Genomic DNA, 16,496 nt, shown 5'->3' on the forward strand with positions numbered 1-16,496 from the left:
AGCCCACAGTTTGTATCACATTCACGATGTTAAACAAGCTCTGGAAATAGAAACACTGTTTTCATTTAAGCTTTCCAACTGTGATCTATGTAATAAAATATGGAGGGGGCGGGCGTGTGTGAGATTTACATGTGATGATTTGGGAGATCTCACTGCTTCAGAGGCTTGTGAGGCGCCGCAGTGCCAACTGCTCCTGCCACTGCCTCACCACGTTTGGTAATGCCTGCCCCACACATGCTTTTGTTTTGTTCCAGAACTGCTTTCCAAATGGTGATTTCTGCCCTCAGATTTCTGCTGTGATTTATTCTGGGTGTGGATGCAGGATCTGCCAGGCCCCCAGTGACCTGCTGCCCTGCCCTGCCCAGCTCTGGACGGGCAGGCAGGTGAGCAGTGCACATTTCCACCACTCCTGGGGACCACACATGTCCTTGGGGACAGCCACATACCCTGCGAGCGCAGCGACCCTCCAAGCCCATCCCCAGACAGCACCAGCATCAGTGGACACAGGGAAGGAATATTCCTGTCTTCCCAGATCCTCCTGTGTCACCTCACAGGGAGTGATCATGCATTCCACCACGGCGGACAGGCAGGGGGAAGGCTCTTCCAAGGGCACCTGCTCAGTACCTGCCAGTGCACGGATTGTCCCTTCTCCAGAGCCTGCCTCAGCCTGCAGGGCCCCCAGGAACGGCCATGCCCCATCTGCACCTCCCCTCGGGCTCTGGGGACCAGAACCTGCACCCGACCTGGCAGAGAGGATCACCCCTGCTGGGCTAGAGGGGTTTGGAGAGGGGAGTGGGACGACAACAGAGCAAACAATGGTCTGACTGTGAACGGCTGAGATCACCTTCCCATGGGAGCTTGATTTGGGTCAAACCTGTCGCTTTCTAAGACTCCTTTTGCTGTGGCATAATTATAGCAATGTTTCCCATGTCATAAGCAGTTCATCTGAGCATTGCAATGATCAGAGCTGCATGTTTTGCATGAAGCTCCTAATCAGCATGTTAGCTCTGTCTAACAGGAGGCATTTGTCCCACACTGCTCCCCTGTGCCTCCCCTGTACTTCTCCCCCAGTGGCTCCTGGATGCTCTGGCCAAGTCATGTCTTGAGGCACAGCCTTCCCAGGGCTTTGCCCAAAAGTCTGTGGAAGTTCAGGATGTACAGCCTGCACAGGAGCACTCGTGTGGTTATTTACATTATTAGACCTTCTGTTTTCTCAGCAGGGGACTGGCAACAATTTGTTCCTGTCTTTTCCTCACATTTTGGGGACAGTAATTTTTCTCCCTGGACATTGGGGCATCTTCAATGCATTGCCCTTCCCCAACCTCTCCCCTGCTTCCCATCAGCAAATGGAGAAATTACAATCGTGTCGGTGAATCCCGATGCTAAGCTGCCCCTCTTCCAGGAATCCTTTCCCTAATGCGTATGGCTGTGTGACGTCACCGAGAGTGGCCGTGACGTCATGCAGCCGTAGAGGCGGGGCGCGGGGATGGGGTGAGCCCCACAAGGACCCTATGGGGGGGGGGGGGGTGAGCCCCACAAGGACCCCACGGCGGCTGAGCCCCGGGGCCGGTGGTCCTCGGGGAGCCGCATGTTCGCCCTCCGTCCCCACCGCCGCAGCGCCGAGCCAGCGGAGATCCGCGCTCCCTCCGCGGCGGCCTCTGCAGCCCGGGAAAACGGGAGGGAAAGGCCAGGCTGATGGAAGGGGGATACGAATGGTAGCGGTATGCAGGCTGAGGTACTTTGGGGCCACGCTTGCGGGGACAAGGACAGGGACAGAGAGGTGCCAAGGAGAGCTGGTGCAAGCACGGGGGATCCGCGCCGCGCACGTCCCGCCGGGCTCGCAGGCGCAGACGGCTGCTCCCGTTCACCCGCGGCGGTCAAATACCGTCTGAATTACATCCTTGTAAATATTGACTGTGGCCATCTTCTTCGTTCCTGCGCGCAGAAAACCAAAACGTTGCGCTCGGCGGGGCCGGGCTGCTGCTCCGCAGGGCTGCGGGGGTGCAGGGGGTGCGGAGCGGCGGGGCCGGGGGAACAGGGGCGCACCCGTGGGAGCGGGCCGGGGGCGACCGTGGGCATCGCCGGTCACGGAGCATCGTGTCTCTGCGGGAGCGCGCCCGGGATGCTAAAGACAGCGGGCCGCCTCCCGGCTTGGGCTGCCAGCTAATTTACAGCCCAAGGGGGGACACGCGACTCACAAGAGAAGACGGGAAAGCGTGGTGGGAGATTGCCAAGCGTTCCTGGCAAGGCATCATTACACACCGGTGTTAATGAGTAGCACGGGGCTGTGGCTACGCCCCGCGCCCCCGACGGGGGTCTCTCCTGCGGTCAGTGTGACACCAGCCGGTGTCCTCAGCCGCCTTCCCCGGGAGGCTCCCCCATCCCGACGGTGAGCTGCCCAGCCGTGCACTACCGCACCCTCAGATGCCCCTGGCCGGATTCCTCCCGCCCCTCCACGCAGCGCCCCTCGATGCCGCTGTCCCGGACGGAGCCGTGCCCCGGCTGGGGCTGCCGGGGTCCCCAGGCCAGCCGTGACTCCCCCGGCCATGGGGAGCGGCAGTCCCGACAGTGCGAGTGGCTGCGCGGCGGCTGTGCCTCCGGGCGCCGGCTCTGCGCATTTGGTGGTCGTTAAAAACAATTTGTTTCCCTCCCCGTTCGGGGAGGGGGAAGGGGAAAATCATTCCGGGGGAGGGGAAGGGAGGAAAAGGGAAGGGAAAAGGGGGGAAAAAAGGAGTGAGAGAGAGAGAGAGAGCAAGCGAGACAGAAACACCAAAGCCGACAGAAAACCCGCGCTCCGAACTGTTGCGACACAGAGCGAAGAGCGCGGCGGAGGCTGGCGGCGAGGTGCGAGCGGGAGCGGGCCGGGCCGTGGGAGCGGGCCGGGCCGAGGAAGCGGACCGGGGCTGGTGGGGGGGCCGTGGGAGCGGGCCGGGCCGTGGGAGGGGCGGGCTGCCTCCCCCCGTGGGTGGGCAGGCGGCGCCCGGTGCCTCCGCGCTGCCCCCCCGCCGGTCGCGCCGGGCGGGTCTCGGCGGTTCGGCGCGGCTGCCCGGTGACCGCTGCCGCCTCCCCGCAGCGCACAGCGAGCCCCCGCACCTCGGAGCCGGCGGCCAGCACGACGGCGGCCCCCAGCCCCCCACCATGAACACCATCGTCTTCAGCAAGCTCAGCGGCCAGGTGCTTTTCGAGGAGGACGCCAAGGAGCGGGAGCGGAGCGGCCGGTCCTACGTGGGAGTGGTGGAGGGCCCGCACCACGCCGAGGTGCTGCTCCCCGACAGCCCGTCCATCAAGGAGAGCCTCAGCCTGCGCAACCGGCGGACGGGGTATGCCGTGCGCTCGTCTCCGCGCCGCGCACCGGCTCCGGGGGCGGCCCTGCGCTCCCGGCCGCCGCGTCGCCGATTTGGGGTTGCGAGATGGGTTTCTAGCTGGGTCTTTGCCCGCGGACCCGGGTTCGTATTTTCTGGGATTCTCATTCCACAGCTATGTTGGGAAATTCCGCGATAGGTGATGCAGGGGCGTCCGACCGGGCTGGAATATACCAGACAGAGCGCTCCTGTCCGGCTGTGTTTGACCTCCCCTTCTGCCTCCGAACAGAAACAAACCGGGAACGCCGGGGCTCCACCGGCTCGTTCGGGCGCTTTATGTGATTGAAGTCTTCAAAACGGAGGCGCCAGGCGGGACGTGTGAGACCCGGCGGCCGGGGCGGCGGCGCGGCCGATCCCCGCGGGCAGTGCCGTGGCAGCGGGGCCGGGGCGGCGGGCACGGCGCGGCCCCGGCACTTGTTCCGCCGTTCCGCGGGCTCGCAGCGCGCCGAGCGAACGGGCGGGAAGGAGCTGCGCTGTCCGTGCGTTCACAGGGATGGCATTTAGATCGGACTAGCGCGGTGCCAGTCGGGGGCTCGATAACGTGATATTAGGATCGGGTTTGCTAAAACGGCAGCTGAAGCTAAGCCGCCCGAAGCCGGTTTTGGGGTTGTTTTTTTTTTTTGGTTTGTTGTTTTTTGCGGGGGTCAGAGTTTTGGGTTTTTTTGGTGCCGGAACAGGTGAAATTGAAGGTGATGAGAGGACGTGCGAGCTCTGGCGTGTTGACAGCCGTAGCTCGGAGGGTTTAACTGGCGGGCGCTGACCAGACATTTCGGGTTAGCGTTACAAAGTAAAGATCGAGGAGCGCAGTCAGGCGGCTGCGAAACTGCGCAGTCCGGGGGAGTTGCTTGTGCTGACCAATTTCCCCGTAGCGATTGCATCAGCTCGCAGCTTTACCGGCGCTGCTGGCCCACAGCACGCAGGTGTGTGTTGTGTCACCGGGATGTTGCTGCGGCCGATCCCGGGGCAGCCGCGGGACCCGGGAGGCGGCGGCGCGGCCCAGCCCGGCCCCGGGGCGCCCCCTGCCGCCGGCAGCGGCACCAGCGCCGCCCGAGCCCCCTCCGCCCGCAGCGCTGCCGCCGGCCCCAGCCCGCCGCCGGGCTTGCCTTAGCACTCCTCCGAGTTGTTCACTCACTTTTTATTGTAGGCCTTTATTTACAAAGGGACTATTTTTTTTTTTTTTTTAAATCGGAACCCGACTTTCGTTCCCCCGGCATTCGCTGTTACTCGGCAGGCGCGGGGCTTTGCGGGCTGCCGCGCGTTGCTGCCGGCGGCATTAGGAGCGACATGCCGGCTCCTCCAGGAGCACCGCTCGCCGCCGGCTCCGAGGGGGGAAATGATCCAGGAGCTGCTCGGTGCCGCGGGTAACTCTTAAACATCAGCGGGAAATAAACCCAGGCGGGGGAATCAGGCTGGGCTGGCCCCGGAGTAACGCGCACCGCAGCTGCGGGATGCGCGGCTGCTGACCGTGCGAGGTGCGGCCTGGCCGCGCTGTAAAGCCCCTCTGTAGACAGACCGGCCACACTCCGGTCGGGTGCCGAGCACTGAAAACATCGGGACACAGCCCTGGCCCCTCTGAAATCCCCGCGAGGCCGCCTCCGGGGCCCGCAGCATCACCGCGGCCATTCACCAGCTCCGAGTGCGCTCGCCCAGACCCTGCACGGGAGTTCGGGGAGCTGCTGGCATCACCTTCTCTTGAGCTGTCGTCCGAGCCGAGGGTTGCGGGTGTGGAGATCCCCGAGCACCCCGCGAGGACCGGGCTCGGCTTCTCTGGGAGGGCGCAGCCGGGGCTGGGTCCCCCTCGGACGGGGCGCATCCACCGCGCCCGCGCTGGGGAGCCCGGGGCAGGCGGGCAGGGCCCGGGGCAGGTGGGCAGCGGGCAGAGAGCAGCGGGCAGGTGTCCCCCCGCTCCGCTCCGCTCCTTCCCTCAGCGCCCCTTCTCCGCGGCAGGGCGCGGCAGAGCGGCGGGAAGGTGCGGCACAAGCGGCAGGCGCTGCAGGACATGGCGCGGCCGCTCAAGCAGTGGCTCTACAAGCACCGCGACAACCCGTACCCCACCAAGACGGAGAAGATTCTGCTGGCCCTCGGCTCCCAGATGACCCTGGTGCAGGTAAGGAAGGGAACCGCTTATCCCCACCTCTAAAAACCGCTCCGAGGCGTTTCATGGACGGGAGGGATGGGGACAGCAGCATCTGCCAGAGCTCCTCTGAGAGCTGAGCAAAGGACAGTGCTGGGTATTGGGAAGCATCGGTGCAGCCAGCAAAACCGGGGTCCTGTGCACATCCTTCTTCCACTCTCCCCTGGGCTCCCCACCCCAGCAGGACTGGCTCTCTCAAACCAGAATTGTTGTATCTTAGCTATCATGGCTGGAGAAATGCTAAAGACAATCAGCAAAAAGTGTGTGCTTGCACTCCTAGGAATAGGTGCCCTCATCCTTTCATCTCATTCATAAATACAATGAAAATATTTTTGCTTAGTCTTTAAAAATTCTCAAGTAAAAAATATCAGTCATGGGAGAATTAAGCACAGAATAGAAATTGCTGAGGAAATTTCAGGGGAGCTACTCTTCCCTTTTGAAAAGGGGGTAGGATGGAAACTGTTCTATTGTTCTGATGATAATTGTCATCACCTGTTGCACAGACATCAGTGTTACCATATACACTGTGTGCACTGGCTCAGCACATACACTCTTGCAGGAATGATCATTGTAATATAGTTAGACATGGGGAGTAATTGTTTTGCTGTCAGGTAATTCTCCCCTGAAGTGCCTGGCAGTTTTCTTGCTGTAAGAGGCATAAATTTTGCTGCAAATGTTTATAAATCTCACTTCTTTGTTCTCTTTGCCATCTGGTACTCTACTGAAATATGTGGTTAAATGCTATCAGTTGCCAAGTGATGCTATCTCAGGTCTGGATGCTGCAAAGATTTATGCATTGTGAATAATCTAATTTCCTTACTGCAAGCTACTGCTAGGTGTGTAAAATGAAACCCATGTGTTTGCAGGATTGGGTCCTCATCACTCTGCCTAACACATTATGTGTCACTTTGCAAAGAGCACAAAGAGATCAAAGCAACCTAAAGTATTAGAAAAAAACAGGTGGTAATTCAGCTTTATTATTTTGAGTGCCCCTTCAAAAAAAACCCTGTACTATGGACTTCAGTTCTAATAATGGCAAAATGGGAAATTTTTACACTTCAGTACCTCACTATGAAACTATTGCACTAAGAAAAACACTATAGCTTTGACAAAAATAATATTAATGTCTCAGAAAATGCCAGTTATAACTGGAAGATATAGTTAAAACAACTTCTCTTGCTTTTAAAAAATATACATGAAAGGTTTAAACTATGATTACATAAACACTAACCCTTCAATGGCCCAATTAAATAGGAGTATTTTATTGGACTATGGCTCTTAGAATACCCCTGCATTTTTACATGAGATTTAAAACATATATCCAGAATATGTGTTAGGAAACTTTCACATTAGTGACATCTTGAAGAGTTCTGCTGTTCTTTTAAAAATGCCTCAGAGTGAACAGCGAAGGGAGAACTTGTGGGGTTTTTCAGGATTTCTCTCTGGCAGCTTTGATAAATCCTGATGGGGATAAGGAGTGTTAGCCTTTATAAAAGCATCAAGTGAGCCATGGCCACTTCTCCACAGAGTTTTATGATCTACATAAAGTGTAGAATAAAATTAAAAAGATTCAGGGAGAGCTGCTTTTAGCTCTGTTAGACCCGTGACTCTAGTGGATTTACGCTGAAGCTGAATTTGACCAGTTTTGTTCTATGAGCTGTAATATTTGAAAGAACTTTGCAAACAGGCATATCTATCTTCATTTACAGAAGCACAACATCAAAGAGAAATCCCAGGTGTTTTTTTCATCTTTTTGTGCAATGCTCTTTTAATCCAGGAATTTGATAGCATCTGTATGAGATGTAAATACATATGTCTGGCACCAGCAGTAATTCCTGAGCCACAAAGAGCTAAACAACACACCCTACACCCTACTTTTTGGATGCTCAAAAAGAAGAAGATTGTAATTCAGTTCAAAATTTTTGTACTCTAAGAGTGAGAGAGAGCATGGCAGGGTGTGGTCCCAGTCACGCTGGGTACATCTGAAACAGCTTTCCTGAAGGCTGTGCTCTTTTAGACAAGTGGCATAACCAAGAGCAGGTTTGGGACTGGGCTGTGGGTCTGTTGGAAAGCTTTGCTTCTGTCCCAGGAGGGGCACTTTGCAAAAGCATCAACCAGCATAAACAACAATTTATAGGGTTGCCTATAAATTGTTTTTCTAATCTTGTAATATTGTAGGTCATCATTGGAGAACGAGGAATCAGTTTATGATGTTTCCTCTGGGTTAAACACCTTCACGTTTGCTGACCTGTCTCATATTTCCTACACTTTTTACATTTCTCAGTGTTGTCCCGTGGTGTTTGCTCCCACAGTTTTCCCCTCCTGTGGAGGCTGCTGTCTGCTGACAGCTGCTGCCTCTCCCCAGCATCCCTCACGTGCTGACACCTTGTCGTCACAAGCCGTAGGAAAGGCAAAAGATACTGCTGAATATCCCTTTGGTTTTCTGAGTTTCTGACAAAATCCCATTTAGGGAATGAATGGTTGGGGTGTTTTTTTGTTTTTCACCTGGCTGACGATCTTGGAAAAGGTCTTCAGCAGCTGCCTGGACGATGATGATGGTCGCAGTAATTTTGATCATACAGATGTAATACTCTCCTCCCTGTGCTTTGATCGTACTCTCCTCCCTGTGCTTTTCTTTCATCTAATGAACCTTATTCCAGTATGTACCATCTATCCAAAGGACCTTTTTTCAGGACCATGGCATAGATAAAACCAATTCTGTGAGACAAAGAGGTGAACATCCAGTCCTGGCTTTTTTTACTTTTGTTATAAGAACAAACTAATGACATGCTAATGGCTAATAACTTTTGTATCTGCATGTCAAATCCTCCACAGCTTTATTTTCATTAGTTTTTCTATCACTCAGTTGGCTGATTTTAAATTAATTTGTCCTACTTTACTTATACTTTGGCCTACCCCACTGTTCCTGGGTGCAGTGGGACAGCGAGGGGACTGATACAGATGCATGTCCGACTGCAGTGTTGGAGAAAAGTCAGACTCTTTCAAGGAGGTAGGATTTTGCAGGAATCATAAATCATCTTGTTTCTTAAGTAGTAGCAGCAAAACCTGGGGCAAATTCTGGGCTGACTTTCTCCTGTGCAGGCCAACAAGGTCTTTGGGAGTCCTCACGGCAAATGTTATTGCCGATTTCAATCCAGCAGTCCAAAGTTTTCTACTTCCACAACTGCCAAAGCAGGAAACCAAAAAAGCAATATAGTTTGAAAAGGCATTTTATATTTTACTCCAATTAGATTCCAATTCAGAATCCAATAACTTGTCCTATTAATATGCTACATTTTCATTTGTATTGTTACCATAGTGTTTGATTTATTTTATTTTAAATTTTGGTTTAGATGTTCTTGTGAAATAAAAAAGAAAAATGGCAGTATACTCCTTCCAGAAAGAAATACAAATGTGTGTATTGTTGGAAAGAAGGTTTTTCAATACAAAGATTTGTATATCAGTCATGTGCTGCTATGGATTTAATAATGTTCAGATTTATAAAGGCGTATCTGGATTACTGGAGGAGGTGAATCACTTGATGTCTGTTCTCTTTCTGAAAGTTTGGCTGCTGTTAAGCACTGAAGCAGAACAAATTACAATAAAATTGAAGATGTGTCTTCAGAAGTAAAGCCAGAGGGTCAATATTTCATGATGCTGATATAAGTACCTGATGCTCTTAGAGAACAACTGAACTGCTGTAAAAAAATGAATGCTGGAAAGCACATCTATTATTGTTCCCCTTGGGTTTTGTCTTTTTACTTCTCAAAGAACTACAGGATTGTTACTTCACAAGAATAGTGAGTTTCATCATGTATTTTTTCAAGATACTTCTTGGGAGGTTTATGTGACAAAGACTTCCCCACTGGCTTTTATCTAAATAATTTTTTTGTTGTGTTTTTTTAAATTCTTTTTGGAGATCACAGTAGCACAGTTTGGGACCATGGGAAAGGTTGGATGTTTTTGGCAGCTTTGGTTGTTTCTTTTTGTAACGGTTTAGGTAAGTGTGTTGCAAACTGGCACTCTTTGTGAGTGGGACCTACAGCAGTGGACAGGCAGGTTTTTAAAAACCACATGGATAGACAGTGTAAGATCTGGGGCTGGTTGAAACGAGTGGTAAACCTGTTGTTGTCTTGGAAGGAGGCAGGGGGTGGTCAGGGTGAGCGTGCTGCCTGGTCCAGCCTGTGGCCATGCAGCCTGGTCCAGCCACACACCTGGAGGCTGTCCAAGACTGAACAGTGACAGAGGTACTGACTCTCATGATGTCTTAGAAATCAGGATTTTCCAGCAACATGCACCAGTGCCCAAAAGCTGGAAAGCAGCTAGAGATTACCCCATCATAGATTAAGCCCAAAAATCTCTTAAATGGATTTGACTAACTTTCCTTTCTTCCAAGGCTTTAATGGGCCTTGTTGTAATTGCATTTGGGATAAGAGTTCCTAGATTGAGTTTGCTGCTTCTTGCTTTAGTTAAAGGTTTCTCTTCTAAAAGTGGACTTGAGGTTCTTTCACAATGATAGAGTCATTTAGTTTGGAAAATACCTTTATAATCATCGAGTCCAACCATTAACCCCGCACTGGCAAGTCCACTGCTAAACCACGTCCCTAAGCACCCTGTCTACATTTCTTTTAAATACCTCCAGGGACAGCAACTCAACCATGGTAACTTTCACTGGGCAGCCTGTTCCAGTGCCTGGCAATCCTTTCTGTAAAGAATTTTTTCCTGATATCCAATCTAAACCTCCCCTGATACAATTGATTTCCTCTTGGCCTATCACTTGTCACTTGGGAGAACAGACTGACCCCCCACCTACAACCTCCTTTCAGGTTGTTGTAAAGAGCAATAAGATCTTCCCTGAGCCTCCTTTCCTCCAGGTGAAACCCCTGCAGATCCCTCAGCTGTTCCTCATCAGACTTGTGCTCCAGACCTTTCCCCAGCTCTGTTGTCCTTCCCTGGACTCTATCCAGGACCTCAGTGTCCTTCCTGAATTGAGGGGCCCAGAACTAGACCCAGCATTCAAGTTGCAGCCTCACCAGTGCTAAGCACAAGGGTACAATCACTGCCCTGGTCCTGCTGGCCACATGTTATGGTCCAGTTCTTAGAATTGTTAGAAATGCCTCTGCCTGAATTAAGATGCAAACCAGACCACATGCCAAAGGGTTGCAGTCTCTGACACCACACTATTGCTGATCCAGGCCAGGATGCCGTTGGCTTTCTTGGCCACCTGGACACTCAGTGACTCATGTTCAGCTGATGTCAACCAGCACCCTCGGATCCTTTTCCAGCAGGAATCTTTTCATCCCATTCCCCCAGCCTGTGGCACTGCAGGGGTTGTTGTGACCCCGGGCAGGCACTTGGCCTTGTAGAACCCCATGCAGCTGGCCTTGGCCCATGGATTCAGCCTGTCCAGATCCATTGTGGAGCCTTCCTGCCCTCCAGCAGAGCAACACTCCCACACAGTTTGGTATCTCTGCACACTGACTGAGGGTGCCCTCCATCCCCTCATCTAGATTAATGATAAAGCTGATAAAGTGACCAGGTGGATGTAGCTCCATTCACCACTATTCTCTGAGCCCAGACATCCAAACTGTTTTTTGCCCAGCAAAGAGCACACCCATCCAAGCCATGGACAGCCAGCTTCTCCAGGAGATGCTGTGGGAAATGGTGTCAAAGGTTTTACTGATGTCCAGGTAGGCACATCCACAGCCTCATCAACTAAGTGGGTCACCCTGTCATAGATGAAGATCAGGTTGTTCAAGCAGAACCTGCCTTTCATAAATCCTTGCTGGCTGGGTCTGATCTCCTGATTGTCTTGTATGTGGTGTGTGATGGCAGTTAAAATCATCTGCTCCATAAAAAGCAGGAGGACAAGATGCAATGTATTTATGTCATTATGAAATAATGATCAAATACTACTATTCCCTTCTCTCACAGCAGAAGACTTAAAATATGACTCATCTTTTCATATTGATATGCAGAAAGCAAAGCAATGGCATGGGAAGAATGAGCCCAAAATAAACCAAGAGTACCATGCAGAAATCACTCCTGCTAAATTTAATTGCTTTTATGTATGAATCACACTAATACTACCCTATCTTTTCTGTAAATGGCACTTCACTGATGAAAAATTTCAATATGTAATAGAATGAAGCATAATGAAATCTTTATTGTGAGAGGTTGGAGAGCTGTCAGTTTGATAAAATGCTACAGTAACTGCAATCCTGTTGATTGGGACACTGGATTGATCCATCTCTACTGTTAAATACTTGATTTCAGAATTACACTGTCATGCAGCAGGTGACTGGTGCTTCAGCTGAGCAGTCTGGTGTGACTTTGCTAACAGCATTAGAAAGTGCATGGATTCCAGCCCATCCCTATCTCATTTACTGTAAAAACTACTGTGTAAATACGAAGATTACAAGCAAGTTGCCTCAGAAGAGAATTAGAATTACTTTGCCAGCTAGAGTTTTGGTTTTCTAACCTGTCATAATAAACTACATGGCTTGTAAAGTTACGTGTTTGCCATCTGAGCACTGAGCCAGTGCTCACCGTATTTTCAGTGGAACCCTGTTCAATGTAAATGTGATTTTAAGTCAAATCAAAGTGACAGGCATAAGGCACCACTGCTAAGTTGTAGCTGGGATTCTGAACTGAAGCTTTGCTTTTTCTTTAGGCACATAGTGTTTATTTTTCTCATAATCACTTTAGAAGAGATTATTGATCCAGAATAATTAGACAGATACTTCTGTGTGATTTATACAGTAACCTTAGCTGCAACAGACAGATGATAGAACTAGGGACAAAATCCAACACTAAGGTCTACATTTGGCTCTCTGTTAGGTGGGGTAGCCTTTATTGATAAAACATGTATGAATTGCTTTGCAGGTTGAAGTAAATTAAATGGTGATCGTTCCCAGGTCAGAATATGACAACAGGAGTCTGGCTTTCTCTTTGTGTTTGTTCACAACACAAAGATGTGAACAGGGCTGTGGGCTGCTAACATTATTTACATTCTCCTTTGCAAGAGATGCTACTCTGCCTCCTCTTGCAGAGGTCATGTCAAAATGCGCTTCCTCCTGCCAGGGTTAATTAATACTTTGCACATCGTATTTATCATTTAGCAAGTATCATTAGAAAGTAGGTCACTTGCCTCTGCTCTTGCTCATAGTAAAGATAGAGTTCTCAGTATTTTCTATTTTCTGTCTTTTTAAGTTGCAGTAGAATCAAGGCCAGCATTTTCTCAGGTGTGCTTTCATGCAAAGTCACTGCAAGTACATGCATCCCATTTGGTGGTTTAATTAGCACTGCTGGCACTGAAGGGTAGACTGTGCCTTTTTGTTCATTCAGTGCCTAAAACACTGTGAAATACTTGTGTTTGAGCCTGACTTTGTAATGAGCCTGTGTGCTAGAGGGATACCAACATGAATCCATTTTGCTAAGTCTGACTCTAGAAAATGCTTTGAAGTTGGCAAGGAAGACAAAACAGGCTATTGTTTAGTAGTCACCTTGTGAGGAATTGCATCTTTACTATACTTTAAACTGTTCACAACAAAAAGAGCTTGTAAAATCAGCTTCTCTTTAGAGCAAATGGTGGATTTCTGCAGTGAGTCAAAATATCTTGTCCTCTATGTAAGACTTTCCTGATGCCCACGGCTTGTCAGTCTAAGAGTTCTGTTAAAGTGAAGGGAGAATTTCAGGCTTTTATATATACAAATTTAGAATGTCTTTTCTGTTCAATAGCTTTATTGTAGCCTATATAAATATAAAGGAAATTCCTGAATATTAGATATTAGTTTAATTTAGGAAGTTGATAATATGTTAAAGGTTCATATTAAAAGTTCAGGGTTTTATCTTTAAAATTAAAAAAAAAAAAGGTTAATATAAAACTGGTATTTGGGACACCTTAATTGAAACCTTGTGATAATGTGGTTTTGCTAGCACTTGGGAAGGGTGGGAAGCCTGAAATTGCCTTCCTGTATGAGATTCCTGCTCTGCTCAGTGGTAATTTCATGGACTTCTGTTCATATTTCTCTTATTTGTGGTCCCCTTGAAGCATACATAAAACTCTTGAGGGCTCTATGGATTGGTTGATTTGCCTCATTTTCAAGGGAAGCTAATGGACACGTTTGTGTGCAGGTCTCAAACTGGTTTGCCAACGCAAGACGTCGCCTGAAGAACACTGTCAGGCAGCCAGACCTGAGCTGGGCTTTGCGAATAAAACTGTACAACAAATATGTTCAGGGAAATGCTGAGAGACTCAGCGTCAGCAGCGATGACTCCTGCTCTGAAGGTTTGTTGATGCTCTTTTATCGATTTTAAACAGAGTAAAATGTATTTAGAAAGTATTAGATACTCTAAGTTAGCTCTAGTTTTTAGTCAGTCACAAATACCCCCAGTGGATCTGCCTTTATTGTTTTTGTGAATTAGGTGCCTCTTTTGGCTCCAAACTATTGTGCAGCCTACAAAGCAGGATTGTGTAAGTTGTTCAAGGTGGCAATCTGGCTGTGTGTTATTATATTTCATTGTTGCTAGAAAGAGAATTGTTTGTTCATTACATTCTACAAGCCTATTCCTTTAGTCTGCATTAAAGGAAAAAATTGATTACATTTGTTGGTATAAAGAAATGAGAAATCACTTGGCTGTTACTTTCCTTCGTGGAAGGGATATAGCAATATACATCATTAAAGGGTTGATTGTGGGGCATCTTAAATGGTAAACTGAATATTATTGTTATTTATTTGATGTATTTTGCTAGCAGCTGTTTTACATAAAGGATGTACTGGAATTGTCTTTCATACTCAAATTAACAAAAGCAGGATTTTTTTTTTAAGTACCCTGTATTTTTAATAGAATTCTTCTAGTAATTCTGTCTGTGAGTGCTTTTTTTAGACAGTTCTGACATGGAGATACAATGACAGGAACAAATCCTACAGAACATTGTCAGAAATCTGTATGTGAATTTTTAGAAGAGTATGTCTCGATCTGTACTCAATTTTAAATATCTTTGTTCCAATTTCAGTCTGTACTGAATGTGGGAATGTACTCACATTTCTACTCACTTCCCTTGAAAAGATTGCTTGCAGAACAATTAAAAGAGTACAGTTTAAGCAAATGTACCTAAATATTCTGCAGTGTTGAGGCAAACCAAATTTCAAGTTTTGATAGTAGTAATTCAGCCTATTCACATGGCTCTTTAAATGCTTATTGAGTTAGGGCACTTTCCATTTTTTTTCTACCTGTCTTGTGTTACTCATGAACAAATTAGACTCAAAGATTTTTCTATAGCTAATTAATTTAGAATACCTGGAACATCTGAGAATCATGCTATTCTCAGATGAGAACTACTATGAGCAATGTGTGAACAGAAGCAAATGAAGCAAATGAAAATCAGTGTCTAATGCTGAAGTTACTGTCTAGTATCAGTTGTATTTATCACAATTCAAAACATGGAGAGAAAGCCTCATGTTAAATATTAAGCACTCAATGTATTACTGTATCTTTGTTCTTTTGTTTTCAGATGGAGAAAATCCTCCAAGAAACCATATGAATGAAGGGGGATATAACAAACCAGTTCACCACACTGTGATTAAAACTGAAAGCTCAGTAATAAAAACAGGAGTGAGACCAGAAGCAAGTGCCAATGAGGATTACGTGTCACCCCCCAAATACAAAAGCAGCTTATTGAATCGGTACCTAAATGACTCATTGAGACACGTCATGGCTACTAATGCAGCTATGATGGAAAAAACAAGGCAAAGGAATCATTCTGGTTCATTTAGTTCCAATGAATTTGAGGAAGAACTGGTGTCTCCATCATCATCAGAGACAGAAGGCAATTTTGTCTATCGGACAGGTAAGGGATATTTTTCTGCATGATTTCTGTTACAGACATCTTCTGCAGACATTGGCTACTGGATTAAGTGTCTTCTGATTGTGCCCTTTATGAGACTTCTGTACATCCTGTCATATCACAGTGGATAATTCCTGTCCATCTTCTTGCTTGAGAGTGAATTACTCCTGCCCATCCTCTCGTATCAGAGTGGATAAATCCTGTCCACCCTTTCATTTTCTGGAGAAGTTCTACCTGCAGTATTGGAGTTAAGTGCTGTTATTGACTGCTAATGAAGCTGGTTTGCTTTTCAAGTGGAGCAATGGGAATAATTTTTGAAATTACACTTACAGGCCACTTTTTGTCAGCACTAAGATGAGCCTAAGGAAGGAGAAAACTCTTGCGTATTCTATTACAATAAGGGAGGACTGGAGGACTGAAGTTCTCCAGGGCCACAGATGGGAGGAGGAAGAGGGCTTTGAAATTTCAAGGTGGCTGTTTGTGACACTTACATGAGTCATATTTCCTTCAGGGGAGTGCATGTGAGCACCTTCCCCTGTTGCACAGCACCTTTCTGTCCTCAGAGTGCCTTGCCCAGTATGTGACCCTTTGGTGCTCATGCTTCTCTTAGGGATACAGGCATTAGTGAAGGCTCATTTCTGCATCACTCTCCAGAGCTAAGGGGCCACAGACTTGGCCATTAAATACCTTGTCTTCCTTTTTTTTGAAGGGTTACACATAGTTTATTATTTTAATTTTACCAATAAAAACATACAAGCATGATGTAATGTCATCCACTGTATTACCAGTCAGAGCAAGGCACATGGGACTGCCTGGTTCATGCCAATAAATTGCTGTAAATCATGGCAAGATCAGGACTTGCTTGAATTCCCATGAGTCAGGGGGTGCTGGAAGGCTCTTCTTGTGAAACTTTTGTATTTCTTTGGGACATAAGGCAAAAAAAAAATTAATTTTGAAAAATTCGAAGTTTTGCACCCCAGTCTCAGAAGGTCTCCACCAGTGTCTCAGGATTTTGACTCATTGCAGCAGCCCCTTGTGTTGTCCTGGGCCTTTCTTGGCAGGTTATTCTGCCAGGGACCACCCTGAGGAAAGCATCACTTTAGGGATGGATATTGCTGAAAAGTACTGGAGGATTTTGCAGTAAAGTTAA

The 16,496-nt window shown here is 48.3% G+C and overlaps 1 protein-coding gene across 5 annotated transcripts in view; it reads left to right on the plus strand.

Moving 5' to 3' along the window:
• Window positions 1–1,714: 1,714 nt before the first annotated feature.
• MKX (mohawk homeobox) overlaps window positions 1,715–16,496 on the plus strand; it is a 50,729-nt gene continuing 35,947 nt past the window's right edge. For 4 of the 5 annotated variants that reach the window (XM_054273510.1, XM_054273514.1, XM_054273512.1 and 1 more), the window contains exons 1-5: window positions 2,756–2,844; window positions 3,074–3,320; window positions 5,310–5,469; window positions 13,633–13,786; window positions 15,014–15,349. In XM_054273510.1, the coding sequence (XP_054129485.1) occupies window positions 3,139–3,320; window positions 5,310–5,469; window positions 13,633–13,786; window positions 15,014–15,349 (832 nt within the window). In that variant the 5' untranslated portion in view covers window positions 2,756–2,844; window positions 3,074–3,138. Of the gene's footprint in view, window positions 1,736–2,755; window positions 2,845–3,073; window positions 3,321–5,309; window positions 5,470–13,632; window positions 13,787–15,013; window positions 15,350–16,496 lie in introns of those variants that run through there. The other variant, XM_054273511.1, reaches the window with a different exon arrangement.

Source organism: Melozone crissalis, unplaced genomic scaffold, assembly GCF_028551555.1.
Source record: "Melozone crissalis strain CALT ecotype California unplaced genomic scaffold, PUWL_Pcris_2 ptg000016l_1, whole genome shotgun sequence".
Classification (NCBI taxonomy): domain Eukaryota; kingdom Metazoa; phylum Chordata; class Aves; order Passeriformes; family Passerellidae; genus Melozone; species Melozone crissalis.